We start from the raw sequence: 23,852 nt of genomic DNA, 5'->3' as shown, positions 1-23,852 counted from the left end.
GAAAATAGAGAAAATTAGTTTTGGGATTCTTATCTTTATAACCCTCTTTCCTGACTTCCTCACGTCTCCCTTTCCTGCGTTCCCCTTTACACAATCAAATTCAGCAAATCCTTACCCTCTTTCAAATTGCCTTGGAAACCATTTGAGGCAGGGAGCATGCTTTCAAAGTGTAGAAGACTTTGGCAATCTACTGTATTGGCCTGAATATAAGCCGCACCTGAATATAAGCCGCACCTTTAAAATTGGAGGGGGGGAAATACCTGAATTTAAGCCACTCCATTCCTTGCTGCTCCTGGCTGCACACTAGGCAGGGGGAGGGGGAGGGGAGGGGGAGCTGCGCTGTGTTTCCCCTTCCTCGCTCTCTCCCTTCCTGGCCTTGGGGAAAAGGATGGGGGACTACGCATGGGGCAGGCGCTGCTTTGCAGCGCTCCTGGCACTGTTTGCCCCATGCTCCTGGCTGCATACTATAAGGTCGCGAATATAAGCCACACTTTAACTATTCACAGTCGGAATTTGGGGGGAGGAAAGTGAGGCTTATATTCAGGGCAATACGGTATTTAGAGGCATACGGCTCTGAACCTTATTATAGAAAAGAATAGCTCTTAAAATGAGTGGCAGCAGTTTGCTTTAAAATGGCAGTGTTTTATTTTTAAAAAACCAGATGGAAATCAATAACCAAAGAAAGTATTCCATGCTCCACTACACCTCACCCCCCAAATGTTAGTATAATCAATATCTGTAAGCAGTCCCTCCAACTGAATTCCCTGACATTTATTTATTTTTAGTTATTTCAGCATTTTGGGAGGCTTACCAGAGCAATGATTTGAGTGCAAAAACTTTTCGCTCCTTCAGACACCCTGAGCCTGCACTTAATTTGACAGGGGCAAGCTTGTCAGGGCAGTGTTAAAAGAAAAATGCTTTGGAAAAATAACTGTATGTATGTGCTTGTCAGCCTTAACTCCATGGCTTGCCTCAGCCAGCAGCGCTAAAATCTCTCACACTGACAAGGCATATTCATTACAAGGCTCACTTGTAAAGGTTCTTTCATACAGCCAGAGTGAGAAATATATTTACAGTCAGTGGTCATGTTACCATGGCTGCATGCACAACAAACATTTAAAGCACAAACAATGCTGGGAACTATAGTGTGCTGGGAATTGTAGCATGGTGTGGGGTAAACCACATTTCCCAGGATTCTTTGGGGGAGGTCTCTTGCTGTGCCTCTCTCCTTTAGTAAGAACCAACAGGTTCTGGAAAGCTGCAGGTTCCTCACACTTTAAGGCCTTCATATGTAGTAGCTGTCTTGTGGGAACATTCTTACTCATATAGGTACTGCACTAGAGAGGCTTGTTACTCTCTAATTCACATTTCTGTATGATTTTCACAAGGTTTTTTCAGCCTAACATAGATTGCATTACAAAAACTGAAATGTGATGCGTATAATTATCCATTCTAGGGTTTCCTTTAGTGCCGGCATCAATTCATGCTGTGGCAAGAACCAAATACTTCAATGATAAGTAAGTATTGTGTTTGTTCTTTATAGTTTACTTCACATTTCTTTATAAAAACAAAGCAATTTTGCTCTTTTAGTAAATTTTTTTTCTCTCCTTCCAGCTGCTGGATTAGTGTGGACACTCACTTGTTGTATGTTGTTCATGGGCCTGTGATGGCAGCTTTATTGGTGAGAAAATCATTTGCTGCTGCATTAAAAGCACTGTATTATTATTATTTTGCCTATTATTATTATTACTACTACTACTACCGTATTGGCCCAGATATAGCCGCACCTGCAATAAGTTGCACCTTTAAAATTAAAATTTGGTGGCTCCTTCATTCCTTCAGGGGGGGGGGGGGAGCCGAGCTGTTTTGCCGGCAGCGTGAGGTCACGAATATAAGCCGCACTTTAACTTTTCACAGTCGGAAACTGGAAAAAAGTGTGGCTTATATTCAGGCCAATACGGTATCTAAATCCAAGTAAATGGTACTCAGAGTCGACCCACTGAAATTAATAGGCCTAAATTAGCTATGGCCATTAATTTCAGTTGGTCTGCTCTGAATCAGACTAACATTGGATACAACCTGTTATTTTTTCTAAAAAATTGTTATTAATGATTACAGTTATGACTTAGTAGTTTTACCCCCCCCCCTTTTCTGCATGGCACCCAACACTGCTAATAGCAGTTAAGATTATTTAAATTTTAAAGTAACACGGTAATCGCGCCGGTCTCCCCAGGCTTGCGGATATCTGCCCACGCTGAGCACGCCCCAAGCTTCGGGATGCAGGCAGCTCTCCACAAGCCGCGGGAGAGCTGCGCGACTTTGCGCAGCTCTCCCACGGCTTGCGGAGAGCTGTGCGAAGCTCAAAGCCTGAGGTGCGCTGAGCTCAGCTCTGCAAGCTGTGGGAGAGTTGCGTGACTTCGCGCCGGGCTCCCACGGCTTGCGGAGAGCTTCCTGAAGCCTGGAGAGTGAGAGGGGTCGGTGCGCACCGATCCCTCTCGCTCTCCAGGCTTCAGCAAAAGCCTGCATTCGCCCCATAGGACGCACACACATTTCCCCTTCATTTTTGGAAGGGGAAAAGTGCATCCTATAGTGCGAAAAATACGGTACACACCTTTCTCAGCTTTTTCTTATGTGTTCTTCCTTCAGCTCCTTTTATTATCCTTGCAGCTTGATACGTCTTTGTTTTCTTGTTAATTGGCTCCGTGTGATCTTTTGAAGGAGCTGACTCATTATTTTGGGATATTTGTAGTTCCTGGTTGACTCCAGATACCTGGAAAGCACGGGTGGCAGCAGGGAGCTTCTCAGTATGCCAGACATGGTTTCAGCAACTTGATTGTATTGATTATGTGGTTATATATCTATATAACTATAGCATTAGGCCAACATATTTTAGCCCAGTGGTTTTTGGCCCTTTCAAATGATGTAAAAGTCATCCCAGAGACTGGATTAATATTCAGGAGGCAGGGAGAAACTAAGGAACTTCCAGTTGGGAGTGGATCTCTTACGTTTAAAGATGAAATTGTTATTTCCTCCGACCCTTTTTTTTCATAACTAGAAGAGAGAGAAAGCTTTGTTGCTGCTTCAAGTAGCATATTGGCTGCCCTCAGGAACCCAGAAGTTTTCCTTCTAAAATTTGGGGAATAAGGCCCTGAGCGAACAACTCTATTTAATGTGTTTGTATGCCATTTTTCATTACTTCAAAATAATCTTAAAGAAATTTAACATAAGAATAAATAAACCACATCATTAAGGATCACATAACAAAGTAGAAGTACAGTGGACGCTTGGGTTGTGAACATGATCCGTGTGGGATGCACATTCACAACCCGGAACGTTCGCAACCTGCAGCGGCGCGTCTGTGCACGCACGGGTTGTGATTTGGCGCTTCTGCGCATATGCGACCACCGAAACCCGGAAGTAACCCGTTCTGGTACTTCCGGGTTTCGGCGGTTCGTAACCTGAAAAAACACAACCTGAAGCGTCTGTAACCTGAGGTATGACTGTAATAGTAAGATGTCAATAACAGAACACAGACATAAAATCAGCACTACAATACAAGACAGGCGCAAGGTTCAAAACCATCTAACCCAAGTCTCCAAAAGTGATAGAAAATTAAAAAAAAAAATAATGTGCCAAAGTGTCTCACAACAGCATACCAAATGAACAATAAATATAACAGTTCAGAAAACATACTCCCTAAAAATAACCAGACTGGGTTGTACTCAGTGTGCCGCTAAGACTGAGGTTCCATCATTGAAAAGATTTCTCCTTGAGCAACACAATCTTGAGCAACACTACACTTCTGGTGTAGTGGTTAAGAGCGGTAGTCTCATAAACTGGGGAACCGGGTTCGCGTCTCCGCTCCTCCACATGCAGCTGCTGGGTGACCTTGGGCTAGTCACACTTCTCTGAAGTCTCTCAGCCCCACTCACCTCACAGAGTGTTTGTTGTGGGGGAGGAAGGGAAAGGAGAATGTTAGCCGCTTTGAGACTCCTTAAAGGGAGTGAAAGGCGGGATATCAAATCCAAACTCTTCTTCTTCTTCTTCTCCCCCCCCCCATCTCTTCCCCCAACACACCCACTAAATCTGTTCCAAAGATGATTTGGGGGTGGTGTGGGGCATGCAGGAGTGAGGAGAGGGAGGAAATCCTTTTGCGCTAGCGCTAAGAAGTGCACTAATGCAAAGCATTAGTAAGTTGAATACTGCCCAAAGTCAATAAATAGAGAAAGGAAATCTATACAGTATTATTTAAACCAATACAAAAAAAGCTAACCTAATTCAACAGCTTGGAACTGAAAAAGAGAAAGAATGGCGTCCAACACAGAAATAAAATGGTGGTATACAAAATTGGGGGGGTGCACTATTCCCATAGGACCTTCCACGAAAGCTCACCACCCGAGCAAAAGGCAGGAATGGCCGGCCTTAATATGGATTGTAGCTGCTACCGCCAAGCAAAGCTCTTGAACTGGCTACTACGAATCCTGAAACTGTTCCATGCCTGTGTATTGTTTCCTGTCTAGATGTTGATAGCAACTGTTTCTAATAGGATTGCAACTGGCAAGACTGGCCAAGTCAGACCATCTAGCTCAGCACAGTCTACACCAACTGGCAGGATCTCTCCAGATTTTCAGGCAGGGGATCTCTCCTGCCAAGGATTGAACCTGGAACCTTCTACATGCAAAGCACCTTCCCCACAGCTTTATATACATAACCTGTGTAAGATCGGCATGTTGACACCCCAAAAGATTCAAAGCGGGATGACCTGGTATTTAGCTTTTGCCTGCAGACATGTGCGTTATAAGCAGAAATACTCTGGCGATGAGTAAGGCAGAAATGGCGATGGAAGTAGCCTCAGTCTGTCTTCACAAAGTTAATTTAGCTTTCAGTTTTCCGACAGAGTTTTGGTGTCTTTTTAAAAAAATAAAACAATAATATATCTGGAGAAATAGTAGGTTGCTTATAGTAGTCAGGCTTCAATGACTCAATTCATTTATCCAGAATGGAAATGACACATGATCGTTCTCCGTGTAACGGTCTGTGAAAGAGGGCTGCTGTGCTTAATGCCATACTAAATTTTATCATCTGGATGGGAATACTTTGCATGCCCTCTGGCCTCTCAAGAACCACAACCAGCTCAAGATTTATTGCAGCAGTCTGATTTTTCCCCCCTCCGCTCTGGGATCCTAAAGGCCAAGGTTGGCTGATGATGTGCAAACCTTTTCCTATTTCTGAACTCCACCACCACTACGCCCAAGCTTTATGCTTTGGTTACTCTGCAAAGTAAAGCCCATCATCTTTTTTAAAAGGAACTCTAATCACTTTCAGAAAAGAAACGAAAGAAAGGGGAAAAAACAGGTGTGATGATTGCTGGCTTCAAATCGTCTCCTTTACTATCTGACTTGCTCATTACAGCACTGCCTTTCCAAAAATACATTGGCTATGAGCTCAGAAGCCACTGAAGGAGAGATAATGGTACTTGGGCTCAAAGCAGACATGTCTTTTCTTTTCTTAATTGGTGCAGTGTCTGTGTTGCTTCCAGAATCATATGATTTTGGCTTAAGCAATCTGAGGAACTGAGCTTACAAAACCAGTACAGGGTCCTGATTCAGGTTGTGATCCCAATGGGTATCTTCTGTTTGCCCCCTGAATGAACCATTTGCTGTAAAACTGCATACTTGGGAACAAATGGGGCAAGGGGATTTTCAGCAGGAAACCAATACAGAGCCCCTGTCCAGAGAAGGAGTGGATTCTGGATCAGAGTGGATCTGTAGTCTAAACCACTAAGCCTCTTGGGCTTGCTGATCGGAAGGTTGGCGGTTCGAATCCCTGTGATGAAGTGAGCTCCCGTTGCTCTGTCCCAGCTTCTGCCAACCTAGCAGTTTGAAAGCCTACCAACATGAGTAGATAAATAGGTACGCTCTGGCGGGAAGGTAAATGGCGTTTCCATGCGCTCTGGCTTCCATCATGGTGGTCTGTTGTGCCAGAAGTGGTTTAGTCATGCTGGCCACATGACCCAGAAAGCTGTCTGTGGACAAACGCCGGCTCCCTCGGCCTGAAAGCAAGATGAGCGCCACAACCCCATAGTCGCCTTTGACTGGACTTCACCGTCCAGGGGTCCTTTACCATTACCTTATTACTGCTCACGTGCTTTGTCATCAAAATAAAGTAGACAGTTTAAGCACCTGTTTTTAAAACAAAAACAAACCAATAATTCTGCCTTTATACAGGGGCAGAGACCTTTTTGTCCATCTTGCTCAGTTCTCTCCACACCACTGGTCTTCAGCTGATGGGTTGGGACCCAGTGGATCACAGCCTGATCCAAGGTGGGTCACAGCAGGAGCACTACCACCAGTATATGGTAAAAGATTAAGAAATGAGTCTTCAAGTGCATATTTGGATTATGAGTGAGTCCTGAAAAAAATTGAAGATGCCTGATCTACATTAACCAGCAGCAGGGGTTTTTCCAGGATTTCAAATAGGGAGTCTTTCCCAGCCCTACCTGCAGATGCTGACGATTGAACCTGGGCCTTCTGCATGCAAAACAGATGCTCTGTCACTGAGCTATAGCCCTTCCCCTTAGGGACTAAATGTGTAGCTGTTCGAAAAGGAATTTTTGGTGCTGGGGGAGCAACCATCCCATGCCAAATAGCAGAGGGTAATTTTAGTTGGAACAATTACACCAGAAAGCTTGTGTCTTCCTTCCCATGAACTGTTGTCCTGATTCGCTCCAATTGCGCGCACGCGTGCGCACACACACACACCCCGCTAATTAATGTTAGAAAATGAAATTACTCAACTGCAAATGACATTTCTAGTGTCACAAGTAGTTTGCCCCTAAGGTGGCATGTTTTTTTGAATAAGCACCAATTACGAGCATTCCTCAGCAACTTAAAGACTATAAAATTATAATCGCCCCCACAGCACACACACATGCCTAAGCATTGTTTCAGTGCTGAAAGGGGAAAAGGTGTACATTTGTTCTCTGGTTTCTATATATGTGTTTTAGTTTCTAATGTATCTGTGATTAAGTGCAGCACTTTTAGCAGAGAGCTTCAGAAAGACACTTCAGATAACATGGTGTGGAGCAGGGAAAGGAACATTTTTAAACAGTGTTATTTTCAAAAAAAAAAAAAAACAGGAAAAACGAGAACAATTTATTCCTTCTGAATATTGGAGAGGGTGGCAAAGCACCTGTCTCTACATGGTTTTCTTCTCCAGATGTCTCTATTGCAGCCTTCCTCAGCCTTGTGCTCCCCAGATACCTAGAACTACAATTCCAGTCAACCCAGCTAGCATAGCCAGTGCACGGGTGTTATGGGATTTGTAGTCCGATGACTTCTGGAAGGCACCAGCATGTGCCTTGCCTCCTTACAGCCTTTGGCCTCTTTGACTGGGGACTATCCCCTGCTAAACACACCCAGTTGTTAGTTCTACGTTACCTGCATTTAGACAGTCAGCAACATTTTTCACCTTCATCTAACCAAGGAGGATTCATCCTGAACCAGATGCTCTACTGCTCCTGTTGGCTATTCCCCAGTGATCAGTCGACAGGGATTAGGGAGCATCCAGTTCAGGGATGCCGATAATATCTTACAGGTCATAAACCCAGTCTGATCCTGAGAATACAATGTGCCGAGTCCTAAAATATGTGACCTAGGAAACTGGACCATTGGTCCATGTTATTTTCCCTTGCTCCCAGCTCTAGTCTTATTATTTATTTTTACAAAGTTCCAGAGGGTCAGCTTCATGTTTGATTCCATTTAATTTTACATATCAGTGATATGAGTTATGCACTGTTTTCATGTAATGCAATTTCAATTGATCTCGTTTCAAAATATCTGTGGAAACAAAATATATGTGTGCGTGATATTTTAATGTTTTACAAGTTTTTTGTAAATAAAATAAATCTAAAATGATGGTTGATTAATAAAGCATTTGTTCTTACAGGTCAATTTTTTCTTTTTGCTTAACATTGTGCGAGTTCTAGTAACCAAGCTAAGAGACACTCATCGCGCCGAGTCCAACATGTACATGAAAGCTGTCAGAGCCACTTTAATCCTTGTGCCCTTATTAGGAATTCAGTTTGTCATTATTCCATGGAGGCCAGAAAACAAGCTTGCGGGCGAAGTATATGATTACATCATGCATATATTAATGCATTACCAGGTATGGGTCTGGTAACACTATGGTTTTTATGTTGTGGTTGTTATTTTTTTAGTTAGGTATGTAAAAATGGGGGAGAAATTTGTTCGGATATCTACCCAATTTGCATTTGCTTGAACCGGCATGTGAACTGAATCACAAGCATCCCTTTTCAATGTGTACTTCTCTGAATTTTGTGGTGCAGTTCACCAACCAAGCAATGCACACCAAGTATTAAGTCAAAGTGCACACAAAAATACCTATCTTAGTGAAAACAACATATAGTGGTACCTCGGGTTACATACGCTTCAGGTTACACACTCCGCTAACCCAGAAATAGTGCTTCAGGTTAAGAACTTTGCTTCAGGATGAGAACAGAAATCAGGCTCCGGCAGCACGGCAGCAGCAGGAGGCCCCATTAGCTGAAGTAGTGCTTCAGGTTAAGAACAGTTTCAGGTTAAGAACAGACCTCCAGAACGAATTAAGTACTTAACCCGAGGTACCACTGTACAAAAAAACCCCCATTAAATTAAGGGAAATTGCTTGTAACTTGCTATCCTGATGGTCTCCCGAGTTAACAAAGAAGCTACAAGGGGCTGAAATAGAGACTGCCTGTTGCCATTTAGAAATGTAATAGCGCTTTCTCTGCAGAATAACATCCTCATCTGGAAAATAACACCATGAAGTATCCCCTACCAGGTTTCCCATACTAGAAGTGGCTCTGAACTATGAGAGTCAATTCATCTCTAGCTCTTTACATCATCTGCCCTCTTTAGGAGATTGTCCTTATCACATAGCAGTTTCAGTCAGAGCATTTGATGAGGATCCTGCCTCACTGTTCGGTAAGCTCATAAATGCTTTAGTAGCATGAGCTAGTTTTGTTGCAACAAATGGGGCAAAATTGCCATATGAAGAAAGTGGACAGCTTAAAAATAAGTGGTAAAAACAAAGTGGTCTGAGATCCACCTCTCTATACCCAGATCAAATCCTATAGCTCCACGTTAGGAGGCTTGAGAAGTTCTGTTTTTGTTAATCTTGATGCAAACTGACCAGATCTCTACCTCCCTGATGTGTGTGGAGATGGGAACATAATTCTCCTTAGGATTCTGCCCTTCTCTGTATTTTGTGATACAAAATTCTTCCTTGAAAAATGGTCCCCATAATGTGGTTTTTGAAAAATGCATATTTTAAGATAAAACACATTTAGAAACACAAATATTGAGATAAAATATGCACTTCATTGGCATTTTGTGATAAAATAGAATTTATTTGTGCAGGAAAAAAATGATTACTGTAGAAACTGAAAAGAACATACAAATGAACAAACATGTGAAATTGGTGTGGGTTGGAAATAGATTGCTCCATCTATCTGCAGTTACACAGGTGGTACTTAACAAGAATAAGCAAAAACAAAGTAAGTGAAGTGCTGCATTACTCAGAGACAGGTATTTAATTAGATACAGATATAGAAATGTGGAAGACTGAACTCAAGATTGGAAAACAAGACACCTGAGAGAAATCAAAATTAACAGATTCGCCCAACCCTGTTTCTTCATTAGATTACATTACAGATAAATAATGGTATATATTAATTAAGGCACAGGAAGCTGCCTTTGTAACAGGCCAGACTATTTGTCCGTCTAGCCTACTATTGCTTAATTAGACATCTTTCTCCTCAGCTACTGTCAGAAGCAGCTCATCAGGTGAGGCCGAGCTGCTTATGCTAGCTTCACAGCAGGTGGGTCACTACTGGTTATTGGGAGGGGCAACAAGGAAGTCAGCATGATGCAAACGCACCAGCAGGAGTGCCAGATTGGCTGTGCAGGTGTTTGTACTGCAGCAAACTCTACACCAGCTCATTCCTCCCCCTTCGGATAAGCAACAGTGATCTACCTGCTGCGAAGCCAGCATAAGCAGCCCGGTCTCACCTGGCAAGCTGCCTCTGAGAGCAGGAGATGAGAAAGATCTGCCTGCCTGGCAAGCCACTTCTGCTTGCTACCTGAGATGCCAGGGATTGATCCTGGAACTTTCCACATGCAAAGCATGTACTCTACTACTGAGCCATGGCCCATTCCCAAACAAATTTATATATTAATGAATTAAATCCTCGTTAATTAGGATTTATTAGCAATTATTGCTATTGACTTAAATAAGTGAAATGCAATACAAGCTGGGCAACTTAAACTAAGTAATAAGGCACAGTCTTTATATGGTGGTTTAGAACATTCAGACCATTTCATATACTTTAGCCCAAGCCAAATGTAATGACAAACCATAGTTTATCACTGAATGAACAAGTACAAACCTTGGCGGAAAAGGGATTGCATGTGCTGCTATAATTCCATTATAATGTGGATGTTAGTGCATGCATGGAAGTTGGGTGCTCACAATCCCAATTCTGCCCTAGGCAGGGGCGTAGGAAGGGGGGTGCGGGGGGTGCAGGGGGTGGCTCACCCCAGATTTCACCTGGTCGGGGGTGACAAAATGGTGGGCAGTACTCACTGCAAGGCCTGCGGTGTGCCTGAGCCACGCGTCTCAGGCGCCCGCAGGATCTGTGCTGTCCGCCCACTGCCTCCCCCCAGCTGTAGAGCGGCTGAGGCCCCGTGCCACGCCTCATCCCTCCCTAAGGGCACCGTGTGCCCCAGGGCCTCAGCTGCCCTACAGCTGAGGGGGAGGCAGTGGGTGGAGAGCGGATGGGACGGGGACGCAGCATGGTGCGGCGCCCGTAGGGATGAGAGGCTTTCTATGCCGCTGCCCCTAGGTGTTTATATTAGCATCTGAATGCGGTTTTTCTCTAATGAAAATGGTGACACGTCATTCCCTAGATATGTATGAGTCCCGACTGCAGATTTACTGCAACTTAGCTGTAACATAATGTGGGGGTCTGACAACAACTACTGTTGAATAACACTGCTTTGTCGTGGGGTAAATGTCGTTAAAATGTGTTCAGTGGTCAGATCATGGGAACCGTTTAGCTATAGGGTGAATTTTTTAAAAGAGGCCCTGTGAAACATGTGTACTCTGTATCCACGGGGCCTCTTTTAAAGGACTCACCCTGTATTTCTCACTGTGGGTGTCTGGCATTTTTGCACCATCTTCCTTAATATCTTAATATAATATCGCCACCAAATATCTGCAATATAATTACCAATTAAGCAAGGACAGTAGTGTCGGGGTCAAACTGTCAAGCATTTACAGATCTGAATTCCATGCCATTTCACCTTTTTAAACAAGTCATAAACAGAGGCCTCTCTTCACCTTCCTGTACAATGTACAATGGCAAGGTTCTTTACTGTGCATGTATTTTTATTACTCATTTACTGCTGTTACCTTCTGTCTTGTAGAAATAACATCACTTTTGGACACATTTTGCCCTCCACATCAGGCTCCTTTTCTCTCCTCAGACAAACTCCTCTACAGAACAGTTAACTAAAATCAAATTTCAAGGCCATCTGAGCAAACTCGTTGTCTTTAAGCCATGATCCCCGTTATCCTCTTGTGAAAGACAATATGGCTATATAACTGCAAATGAGAAGAGAATTTAGAGGGATAAGAGCAGGAAAGGAGGAAATTGTGTGACCCAAAGTGTCTTTCGTTAGAGAGGATAGGGCCACAAATGAGAAAGACCTGCGTTTTGGTGTTGGAAAAGTATATCTGGCTGCAGTCTGATGAACACCTGTAAATACTCGATTGAACACAATAAGGTTTACTTCCAAGGCCACATGGATTGAATTGCCTTGTACTACACATTTTGGTAGTACAATATAGTTTACTATTGTGTGTGCCTTGTGAGGTGTCTTTTTCAAATATGAGCTGCAAGGGGGATGAGGATCATAGGAACACATAGGAAGCTGCCTGATACTGAGTCAGACTACTGGTCCATCTAGCTCAGTGCTGTCTACACTGGCTTGGCAGCAACTCTCCAGAATTCCTCACAGGGCTGCCAGGGATTGGACCTGAGACCTTCTGCATTCAAAGCAGATGCTCTACCACTGAGCTACAGCCCCTACCCTACTGTCCTTAAGGATGGTTGGGGAGAGGGGTTAACCCATTCCTCACGCACATGTGTTCATGACAAAAATACACTCCAAATCAGGAGTGAAGCTGCTACTGGCACAAACTGAAGCTTACGCCGCAATAGATCTGCTTGTCTTTTAGGGGTCATACGTGATGTGTTTCTGGTCCTTTTTTCTTTTCTTTTTGAGAATGTATAGCAGCTTTTAAACCAATGTACCACAGATTTCCATCTCTCATTTAGTGGATATGTTTCTCACACAAAGACGCCCACTTTCTTGATTCTCTTAGTTGAGGATGGCTTTGACGCGGGGGTAAGGGGGATATAACCTGGCAGATATAACTGTTTCAAAAATGAGAAGCTGTAATTGTAGGACAGTTTTCTTTAGCTACATTAGAGTCCAACTATACAGCATGAAATGAAGGCGGTATTAAATTTTGTATCATTACTTTGCACCCTAAGCAGCCACGGCATAGATAAAGAAAGAGTCTGAATAATTTTCTCTCTTTTCTTCTTCTTAGGGTTTACTTGTGGCAACTATTTTCTGTTTCTTCAATGGAGAGGTAAGCATATGAAACAGTGGAACTTTATGTTATGACAATTTACAAGGCTGTTGTTCACTCTTAGTATAATAAGGAGACATGGATGACTTTCTCCCAGCTCATGTGAGATTGGCTTGGAAAATCAGCCAAGCTGCTTCTTTGAAAACAACAGAAAAAACACGGTTTCTGTTCCATGGAAGTCCGTGTTAAGAGATTGCTGCTGGGAAAACTACATTTCCCAAGGGTCACTGGGGCATTTCTTCCTGGCAGCACACTGGTCAAGAGAAGGGAGGGATCTCTCTCCTTCCTTCCTTCTTGGGGCTGGAACAACATCATTACCGCTGCCCAGCCAGGGATGTGCTCTTTAAAGGGGGAAAAGCCATTTTGGTGTGTCAGTGCAGAATAGAGTGCTGCGGATAGAGGAGGAACTTTTCTTCCATAAACTTTGTTAACGTATCTTAGGATCCAGTGGTTATTCTTCCTCCCCACCTTTCCAACAGGGCTCAGGAGATGGTTGTGGGGGGGGGGGACTTCATCCCTTGCACTGTCTTAAGCTAATTTATCTTAGGATCCAATGTCATAGACTCTCTTCATTTTTTGAATAAATTGTGACATTTTTGAAAGCTCTTTAAAAAAAACAACTTGATTTGTGGCAGGCACTGTAAAGACACACTTTGAGAAACACAAGCCCAACATCCCTTACCACATCTGGAAATAGTTGCATGACTGTTTGGATCCTGGCTATAAAATATAATACCATAAAATGGTGACACAGAAAGTGTATGTATATGTCATTAATGTGTCTGAGTATTGACTGCAAACGTTGTCCATTTGTATGATGAAACCCATACATACAAATTCCTTGTTCTAAATATTCTGAGAAGCATTGAAAGGCTGGCCACTTAGCATTCATGTTGTCCAGCCTTTCGTTCACACATTTAATAACTAGCACTAGCCTTCCAGAAGTCCATGGAAAACACACACCCCGCCGCCACCCCCCAAAAAATCATTGAACCAGTGTTCTCTCACACTCTCATCTTGTTGCATCAATATTTTACAGTGGTGCCCCACAAGACGAATGCCTCGCAAGACGGAAAACCCGCTAGACGAAAGGGTTTTCCGTTTTGGAGGTGCTTCACAAAACGAATTTCCTATGGGCTTGTCTTGTGAGTTCCTGCGGGGGGTTTTTTCCCTTTTCCCTCCTTTTTCTAAGCCGCTAAGCCGCTTATCAGCTGATCCACTAAGCCACTAACCCGCTTATCAGCTGATCCGCTAAGCCGCTTATCAGCTGATCCGCTAAGCCGCTTATCAGCTGATCCGCTAAGCCGCTAATAGCGCTAATCCGCTAAACCGCTAATGGGCTTGCTTCGCAAGATGAAAAAAACGCAAGAGGAAGAGACTCGCGGAACGGATTCTTTTCGTTTATGTTTAGATTCCTCCTCTACTATAATGATTTAAAAAACATTGGGAGAATGTCAAACATCCCTTCGATATTTATTAGAAGTAATTCTTGAAAGGCCATGTAAGAAAAGGGGAGAAATAAACTTAATGATGCTGCAAGATTATTTGACTACCTGCTGGAAAGCAAAAACTCACACTCCCCTTATCGATGTGTTCATTCAGTATCTCGCAAAGAGCAAAATTGCAACCACTGCCTTTAACCCTGGGCAGAATGTGACAACAGAGTCTGTATGAGTGGTTGGGAACTCTGGCTCTGCCCATTAAACTCTCATCAACCCTTTTATAATCCTAAAGTCTGCAAGCTGAACTATAAGAATAGATGTTGGTGGCTTGTGACAGGAGTGGGGAACCTCACTTAGGCCTGGGGTGGAATGTGGCCCTGCAGATCTCTTTATCAGGCCCTTGGAACTCTTCCCTATTCTCTTGAAGCTCAGATCCCTCACTGGTCCTATTTTGCCCCGCAAGTGTTTTTTGCCTGACTGGAATGTCTCAAACTGTGGCACTGCCTCTTTGCTCATCTGGATGGAAGACGGGGGGGGGGTCTGCATGTAGAAACTAGTTTGCTGTACCAAGGTAAAATTTACACTTTCGCTCCACCTGCTTTTGCTTGTGGCCCCTGGAAGGTCCTTGGATTAAAAGAGGTTCCCCACCCCTGGCTCAGAGGAGATCAGTATCCAAGCAAAGCCACAGTGGCTGTTGTGAGAGCCAGTGTGGTGTAGTGGTTAAGAGCGGTGGACTCGTAATCTGGTGGACCGGGTTCAATTCCCCACTCCTCCACATGCAGCTGCTGGGTGACCTTGGGCTAGTCATACTTCTTTGAAGTCTCTCAGCCCCACTCACCTCACAGAGTGTTTGTTGTGGGGGAGGAAGGGAATGGAGAATGTTAGCCGCTTTGAGACTCCTTCGGGTAGTGATAAAGTGGGATATCAAATCCAAACTCCTCTTCCTCTTTTTCTATTCTCAAGAAGGGCGTGCATAAACTGGGGGTCCATTTGAACATCAAGTTGCCCCTGTTGTCTTTGTGTGACAGCTCTCACAGAAGGACCACAACCTGGAAGTGAGGCATCACCAAAGGCTCCTCCAGCTGCCATGGTCTCCCTCTCCCAAACTTGGCATCATTTTCTGTATAATTAGGCTGCTCAAAACTGCCACATTGGGGTTTTGCTAACACACCAGTGCCAACAGCCACCATTCCATTTTGTTGCACTAGCACTGTAGTGACATGAAGAAGCCCTGTGGCCATTTTATAGGCTGCTATGTGCATTGGACCCACCCAGACATAACTGCCACAACATCCTCACAAACAGCTGCCTGACATAAAGAAATGCATTTTATCTTTTATTTATACAGGACGGCTTAATAAAATGAAAGCTAAGGGGAAAGGAGGAAATCCTAAAATTGCTTGTTGTCGTTTTCTAGCTATAATGAAGCAGCAGCCAATGACATATTCTCAGTGAAGGGGGAAATACTGTATGCCATCATTCTGAAGCTTTGCCAATGTATTAATTAGGATATACAAGTTGCGAGATAGGAATTCCTGTTGGAGCTGTCAACTTTTTCATTATCTGTTCTTACGCAGAAACCCAAAGGCCTAGTTTTCAGATCAGAGCTGTGCATGAATACATTATCTCCCATAGACAGGTTTAAAATATTAAATATCCATACAAAATGTGTTTCCCAAGGCCTAAAGCATTTGGGTTTGCAATCTGTGTGTTTCCTTTGACTGGTTAGAATCCATACAGGTGTTTACAATGCGAGCCTGTGCATGTCTCCTGAGAAGTAAGGCCCATTGAGTGGGCTTTATTCCCAGGAAAGTGTTTGAGGGATTGCAGGCCTCAATCTGAATATTAAAAACTGTGTTTTGTTGATTTATTGTTTAGGGCCTAAAACTAAAGCTTTAATATTAAGCTGACTTCCAAGAATGGGGCTGAAATCCTTCAGTCGGAAAGGCAGTGGAATTTTAAGGCAATTAACATCTAAGCAAATGTGTTTCCGGTTAGGCTGTAAATTATTTTAAACTCAGATATCCCACCTTTACTGATTTTTTGGCATAGGTGTTAGCATATATAGATTTTTCTTCTTTTCTAAAATCTTAACTCGTATAAAAGGAGAGGGGGAACCTGTGCTCTCCAGATGTGGTAGGATTACAGTTTATAACATAAACAGGATGGGAAGGGGAAGACAGTGGCAAAACCAATGCATCAGCGGAGACAATTTGGCAGCCAGGCCAGTGCGTTGGCACTGCACTGCTGCCTAGCCCCTCTCCCTCCTGCTAAATTGCAGCATTGCTGCTGATGAGAGGTCAGGTAAGTACTGCCATTGCTTCAACCACTGCAGGAATTAGCTAGAGGGATAAATGGATCTGTCTTGTTATAAAGCGGCTCCTTATGTTCCTTCACTTTGGCGGGGCAAAACTGATCCTGGTTGTTGAAGGAAAATAAATTGGCCCCTCTGGATGTCTCTTCTGGAATGAGGGATTCTAAGAGATTTCCAGAGGCTCTGAACTGGGAAAACAGAATAATCGGAATCTGAATTGTTTTATCCGGCACTTGCACAAGTTCTCTTCTAATTATACAGTTCTCGGGGGGGGGGGGGAGACACCTATGTTATTATAAAAAAAAAACCCAATATATCTCTATAAAACCCAATATATTCTCTGACCAATATAAAAACCCAATATATTCTCTGACCCAAAAAGACACTTGACCCGCATGAAGTCTGCCCATAATTTCTCACCTCTAAGGGAAGGGGGAAACAATGTGCAATCTTTTTCCTGCTGACTTAGAAATCACATGGTTTTATCTCCCACCCCAAATTTGGACAAAATTGATGTGTGTGTTCTTATTGAGCAAATTGCTTACTTGAAATGTGTCTCTTCTACTGATTACTTCATCACTTAAGGCCATCTTTAGATGTACATTGCGTTTTCCCAATATGCAGATATATGGGCAGGCATTTGTCTGTCTCAGGAGACAATGAAGTCAAACTGTTGCAAGGTTGCAGCACCTGCTGCGGCTGTAGAGACTGATACGGGAGAGACATGTTTTGTTGCAGCTGGGGCAAATAAAGGTGTCTGGTGTGCTGCTACAAATGCACCACATAACGGTGGTGCAGATGTAACAGTGGCATCAACCTACTGATATTTTTCTGAGTCTAGATACTGAACTTCACATTACACTATAGTTTCATAATAATCTGTGGTTTCTCTTATTGGAAGTGCTGAGAGTTGAGATGTTACATGTCTTATGACCTGAGGTCAAGGCCAGGATCCAGGAACCACAGACTTCACATCCCAGTTTTACTAAGAACTCACTGTGTGGCATTTGGAAGCCTCGTCTACATAGGCTCCAGAGGTACAGGCACTGCTAATTTTGCTGGAATCTGTGCTTCATGCTACTACTTCCTAAGCAAATAGAACTATCCCGTATTTTTTCCAGGGAGCTTTCAGCTATCGAATTGGCCTAAAGCAAACTGAGTTTGAGGGCAAAAAGTATAAACCAGAAAGAGATATGTCAACTTCCTCACCTTCCCCATTTTTTAGTTGCACAAGAAGGTGTTTTACATCGTGTCACCCCACTGACCCATCTAGTTCAGTATTGTCTACACTGATTGGCAGAAGCTCCCTCTGTCTTCAGAATGGGGTCACTGTCAGCCCTACCAGGAGATGCTCAGGATTAGACCTGGGACCTTCTGTATGCAGAGTATAGGCTGTACCACAGAGCTATGGTCCTTCCCCAATAAGAATATAAGAGCCCTGATGGATCAGGCATAAAGTTCATCTTATCCTGTATTCAATTAGATGCCACTAGAAAACTCCCAAACAGGGCATTAAAGGCAATTGCCTGATGTTGCCCCCCATCCTGGCAACTGGTTTTCAGTGACATGGAAGTCCTATTTTGCTACCACAGCTATTAGTCATTTGATAGACCTGCATGACGTCTCTTTAGTCTCTTTTAAAAGTTAGGCCGCTACCTAAGCTAGTGGCAATCCCCACATCTTGTAGCAGCAGAAAACTCCCTAAGTTAATTCCTGCCAGTTATTCTTGTCCCCGTGAGCTGGCATCTTAGTGCCAGTAGTGCTTGCTTGTTGCTAGCTTGGACCGGCTATTTAGCTTAGTCAGTTTTCCCCCAAAGCAATTCACGAAGTGGGGCAGAGCTGCTACCCTCACTTTCCAGCACGTGGGTAATTGTTGCCTACTGAGAAGGAAAGAGGTGAGGCAGCAGGGAGGCTGGCACGGTGCAAACACTGGCAGGAGTGCTGGGTTCCTTTTGCCCATGCATTTGCACCACACTGCCCTCGTACCTGAACTCCTGACCATCTGCCACCTCATTGTGTTTCCTGCCCTCTGCTTCCTCAGCTAGGCTGCTGCCCTCATATGAACTGGAGGGTGTCATATGATTCCACCACTAGTCTGTAGGTCCCTGGGGAAGCACCACATAGGAAAAGTCTTAGGCCAACCCTGGTTGAGTGATAATCTAGTTTCTGTGTTCATTTTGCAGGAAAACACAGTTGATTTTTTCAGCACACTTTCAGAGAACCTGGAAGAATTCTGGTTTCCTCTCCCAAAATTTCGATGTTGTGCCTTAGATTCAGTGCAACCAGTTAGCTTAAAGCTTGGGAGCCGCAGCTCTCCATTCCTTCCAGTGCAATTGCCCAGCTAGCCCTTGCCAGGTGCATAGAGATCAAAGTTTTGTTTTCTGGTATGGCTCAGGAAAGGAATTAATAATAGTGCAAGAGGAGCTCAGTTTCTCAGAGATTTATTGCTTATTACTGGACTGTTTGCATGAAGGCAGAATCAGGTGAAACTGATCCAAAATAAATGGTTTCAAAAACAATGTTCCATATCTGCGTTTGGAACAAGTGATTCAGCCTTATTTATTCACAAATGTTCAGTACCAGAAAAGCTTTGTCTAGAACACTGAAAGAATAGCTCTATTTCATGTCTTATAAGCCGAGCCGTGTCAGATGTAAGTCCGATGTAATTCAATAGGGCTTACTCCCAGGTAAGTGACATTAGGATTGGAGCTTTAATCAGTGGGGAAACATAATGTCATTTGCGTTCAGCCCTTGTCATGGAAGGTCTGAGGACATACCAATTAGGAAGCTAGGCGAGCACTGTATTGCCTCTCTTAAACAAGAACAGAACAGTAACTGGAAACTCATGATTCTACCCAACTAACTAAGTCCAGTGCCACCTAGTGTCTAAACTGTATGGTGGCGCTATCCACACAGCCCTCTAAGAGCATCAGTCTCACTGTTACTGAAAGGGAAATGTCTATTGGCTGGCCGTCTCCTCTTTGTGAGATCAGTTTGAGAGGACCAGGCAAAAGTGAATGAACGCAAAATGACATTTATAATACAAAAATGGTGCCTGTACACCTGCTGCTACCATGTTGATGGTGTTTATGCAGCCTGCCTGCTTTGCATAGATAATATGTGTTTACAGAGACTGTGAGGAGGAGATAATAAATTACTGAAATTTTATTTCAGTAGTTTACTGGAATTTTTTTACTAGAACCTCAAGCTCCACCAACTGGAGTGTGGTACAAAATAGTGGATTGGGTTCTAACAAATTAACATATCTAGAAATAAGAAACAAGATGGCTCAAACAAAAATTTCATTTTTACAACATCCTAATCCTTTCAGATATAAATTTGGATGTCTTCCTGGTTGTCCGCCCAAGCTTTTCAGCACCCTACTTTGGAGCAGGCTGGAGGCTTTTTGCTATTACTGTTGTGAGCCAGAAATCTTTGCAGGTCTGTTGCAAATATTAATCTCCTAGCCGACTCTGGCTTATATGCACAGGGTTTTAAAAACTCTTGTTTATTAATATTAAGTCTGATCTTTTAGCACAAAGCTTTCCCAATTAGACCGCAGTCCCTTAGGGAGATTCAATTAGGCCAGCATATTTATAAATAACTGGTGCAGTGCGTCGTAGCTGAGAGAGTGAGCCATGATATAAGAAGCCCCCTAGGCGGACAGGCAAATTCTCCATTCCTTTGCTTCACCTCTTCCCCTACAATCAAGGGATTATGACACTCTCTTTCCATGTATACTGTAAGAAATCCAGAGATAATGTGTGTGAAACATTCTGAATATTCAGAAGTATTATAAACAGTAGGGTTGTGTCTATGTAGAGTAGATTCACTGAAATTAATAGGTTAGTCAAGGTAATCAATTTCACTGGGTCTCCTCTGAGTAGGACTAATGTCGGATAAAACCTGACAGCTACAATCCTATACATATATACCTGGACTTAAGTCCCTTCTATGGCATTTGCTTTGCAATAGACATGAGTAGGATTGCATCATATTGTTTGTTATCCCTCTGCCAGTTCATTCAGAACAGATGTATACTATAAACAATGCCTTCCTGGGGTGAGGAGGGTGAAACTAATGGGAGGCTGTGATCCGCCATCAGGAGGCCATTCTGGAGCTACTTCTTCTTCAAAATACAATTGCCTAAGCCTGATTTTTAAAAAGTGTTTATATTAACATACAGTCAGATTCCAGTTGTGTTAGGTAGGGCTTTCTAATAGTAACACTGTTGGGTAGGTAGCCTTATGCACCACACTGCTCATTTGCCTATCAGTCATGTTCTTTGGCATTAATTTCCACCATGAAAAATCCAGCCAGCAAATTACATTACATTTACATTTTTCTCACACACTTTTCCTCCAAGGAACTCAAGGTGGTCTCTTCCATTCCTCATTTTATCCTCACACAATCATCACATGAAGGAGGTTAGGCTGAGAGACTAGCCCAGTGAGTTTTGCAGTCAAGTAGGCATGAACCTTGGGTCCCCCAAGCCCCTAATAGCACCACACTGGCTTTCCAGTGTTCATGGTCTGTTTGGGGGGAAATAAGCTAATGCCTTCCATAATCAAGAATTGTGCATTAATGAGACAGAATGAATAGAGAGATGATTTGTGAATCTTAAACAAAATGCGTGGTGTTTGGGGGAACAGCCATTATTCAGCAACACGCTTTGAAATCTGCATATAAACCACTTTGAACAGATGGAAATTAGGATCTCTTTCATATTGCTCAGTCTCTGCCCTTTCAACATTCTTCAAATACTTCATTTTGTGTTTGAATAGCAAATGGCTAGACTCAGAATATATTATCAAATATTGCGGGGGGGGGGGGAGAAATCTATTAACAATGCTAACAAAGTGGCGTTGGTAATGCTTGTTGTATCCACAGCCTTTAAGAATCAAGAAATGAAGAATAAACAGCTGAACAAATGCCTTTCAGTTTTGCTGCATTACTAGTTTTAGATTCAATGCTTTAAAATTTCTATTCAGTTTAATTTTCAAAACATAACTTTCTTTTTTACTTCCTGACTGGACCAAAACAATCCTTGTGCATATGTCTCCTTTTGCATTGTGGCTTTTGTTGATAACCAGCAACATGGTTGGCTACCTGTTGTTCTTTTCTGGACTTTAGCAGCTTAATCTGGGAAAACCATTTGTTCTGCATTCACATTATTTACATTGCAATTATTTGCTCAGAAGTAAGCCCCATTGTGTTTGGTGGGACTTACATCCAGACAGATCTGCATAGGATTGCAGCCTTCAAACCTTTTGCTGGGTCTCATTTTAAAATAAATTGTTTTCTTTTTAAGAAAAAGAGAGATTCTAGCTTCATGGTTGCATCATGAAAATTAATATTAAATTCTTTTTTTGAGGGGGGCCTTAGGCAAAAGGAACTTCAGAAAAGGTTCATACTGTCAAAACTTATTTAACTAAGGAATAGCAAACCTCTTATGAGACAACATTATTGTCAATGCCATTTTATGTTCTCCACAATTGACTGGACCAACATCCAGTACATTATGGGGGGGGGGGGTGATGACCATAAAAACATATCACTCAAGTCTACCTGTGGCAGCCTCAGTGCACATCCAAAGAACTCAAGAGTGCTGGGCCTCTGCCCATGAATGCCAAAAGCTGATGCCAGACCTGATCTTCAGCAGCAAGATCCCCATTTATGAAAAGCTAAGCATGCTCATTTAATCCTTTTTTAAAAGCATGCACTGCGAGTATATGGTTTACTGTAGAATATATACAGTGGACTGGATCCAGAAAGCCCCATGCATGAATGGGAGGGATTTCTGCTCACACATAAGGTGGGTTGTCAACTGTCCCTTCTGCCGCTCCCAGTACCCCCCCCCCCTTCCCACATCATTCTGGAGGGTCCCCTGCCTAACAGGAGCATTAGGACTTGCACGCCAGTTCTTTGGATCTCACCTAATGTATTAAGCCTTCCAAGATTTCACCATCACCTTTTGCAGTTATACCCCCAATGAACGTAGCCACCACACCAGCTGGTTTTTAGAGGGAAGGCAAGATTTATCAGCCACTGTGTTAGAATCAATTCAGATTATCCCCTTCTATTGCACTAGCCTAAACTCTATTATCCTATATCTGCAGGTCCAAGGAGCTTTGAAGAGGCAATGGATGCAGTATAAGACCCAGTGGGGTCAAAGACGGCGAGAACATTGTTCTACGCGATCTACCTCCTACACAGCCACTTCCATCACGGAGGTTCCAATTTATCCGTACCACCACGACTCCAACAGTGAACAGTTTAATGGAAAGTATATAGAAGACTCTGAACTTGTTGCATTAAAATCTGGAGAGACGTCTGCTTAGCTTACGAATGAAGGACTTCTTATTTATACAAGGAGGAGAAGACTTCAAGGCGACTGCAAAAGTGTGCTCAGTCAGGTGCATATACAAGCAACAGGTGGCAACAGCTTGAGTCTGAAAGAAACAAATGTGGCAGATGGCTCCAGTACTCTTAAAGGCCAATAGGTCCAAGGCTAGAGCTAGCCAGTGAGAAGCATGGAATTTCACTAGTTTTCAGAACTTGACCATATGAAATGAAGGATGCACTAATAAAAACAACAAGCATCCATTAGCTGTCCCATGACAACCTGGGAGATGCCATTGTTTCTATACATGGATCTTTGTTCTCCAAGCTGAGCTAAAAGCGTATAGGAGATGGTTACATTACATTAGATACTTTCTTTTTACACTCAACCTTGGAACCATAAACATGAACTATTTCTCAGCATCCTGGAAAGATTTTGATCTTTGAATTTAAGTAAAAAAATCTTAAAGATTTTTTGCATTTAGAGCAAAACAATAGGAATCATTCCATTATATTTAAATCCTCACTGTCTCAAGAGGATTTCATGCAGTATTATTCTGACATCAAGCACAGTCAGAAATGAAGGTAAAATATTTATTGTGCCACAAGCATTCAAAAAGACTAGCTTGCCTAAGAAACAGACGGTTCTGTTCAGCATTCCATATACTGGTTGCTTGATATTAATCATTTATTGGGAAATTGTCAGCCATATTTTTCAGTCCAGCAGATATAGGGAACAATTTTTCTCAACAAATAAACTGTGAAATGTACTTCAAAATTAGTTTTTTTTTCCTTTTTAAAATTGATACTTCTGAGCTTCTGAATACTTACAATTTTACAGTTGCTTCTAAATATTCATCATTTATTTTGCTAATGAAGTCATAACTCATAAGGATAAGGAATACATAGAGGGGTTGTCCACTAGGTACTTAAACTTTTGGACCCCATTTATACCTATTGCACATGCCAGTTCAATGTGGCTTCTAAACACACACACATATTCAAATGAAAGAACCATATTGGAGGGGGAAGAA

At 42.8% G+C, this 23,852-nt stretch overlaps 1 protein-coding gene across 4 annotated transcripts in view; it reads left to right on the top strand.

Moving 5' to 3' along the window:
* The window catches only part of CALCR (calcitonin receptor), a 135,338-nt gene extending 111,875 nt beyond the window's left edge, over positions 1-23,463 (top strand). For all 4 annotated transcript variants that reach the window (XM_081882251.1, XM_081882252.1, XM_081882253.1 and 1 more), the window contains 5 exons: positions 1,457-1,517; positions 1,615-1,681; positions 7,948-8,166; positions 12,679-12,720; positions 22,596-23,463. In XM_081882251.1, the coding sequence (XP_081738377.1) occupies positions 1,457-1,517; positions 1,615-1,681; positions 7,948-8,166; positions 12,679-12,720; positions 22,596-22,817 (611 nt within the window). In that variant the 3' untranslated portion in view covers positions 22,818-23,463. The remainder of the gene's footprint in view (positions 1-1,456; positions 1,518-1,614; positions 1,682-7,947; positions 8,167-12,678; positions 12,721-22,595) is intronic.
* The last annotated feature ends 389 nt before the right edge of the window (positions 23,464-23,852 follow it).

Source organism: Podarcis erhardii (assembly GCF_964252035.2).
Source record: "Podarcis erhardii genome assembly, chromosome: 12".
In the NCBI taxonomy this organism is placed as follows: domain Eukaryota; kingdom Metazoa; phylum Chordata; class Lepidosauria; order Squamata; family Lacertidae; genus Podarcis; species Podarcis erhardii.
The sequence above is the reverse complement of the archived record's forward strand: the minus strand, read 5'-3'. Positions and strand labels throughout refer to the sequence as shown.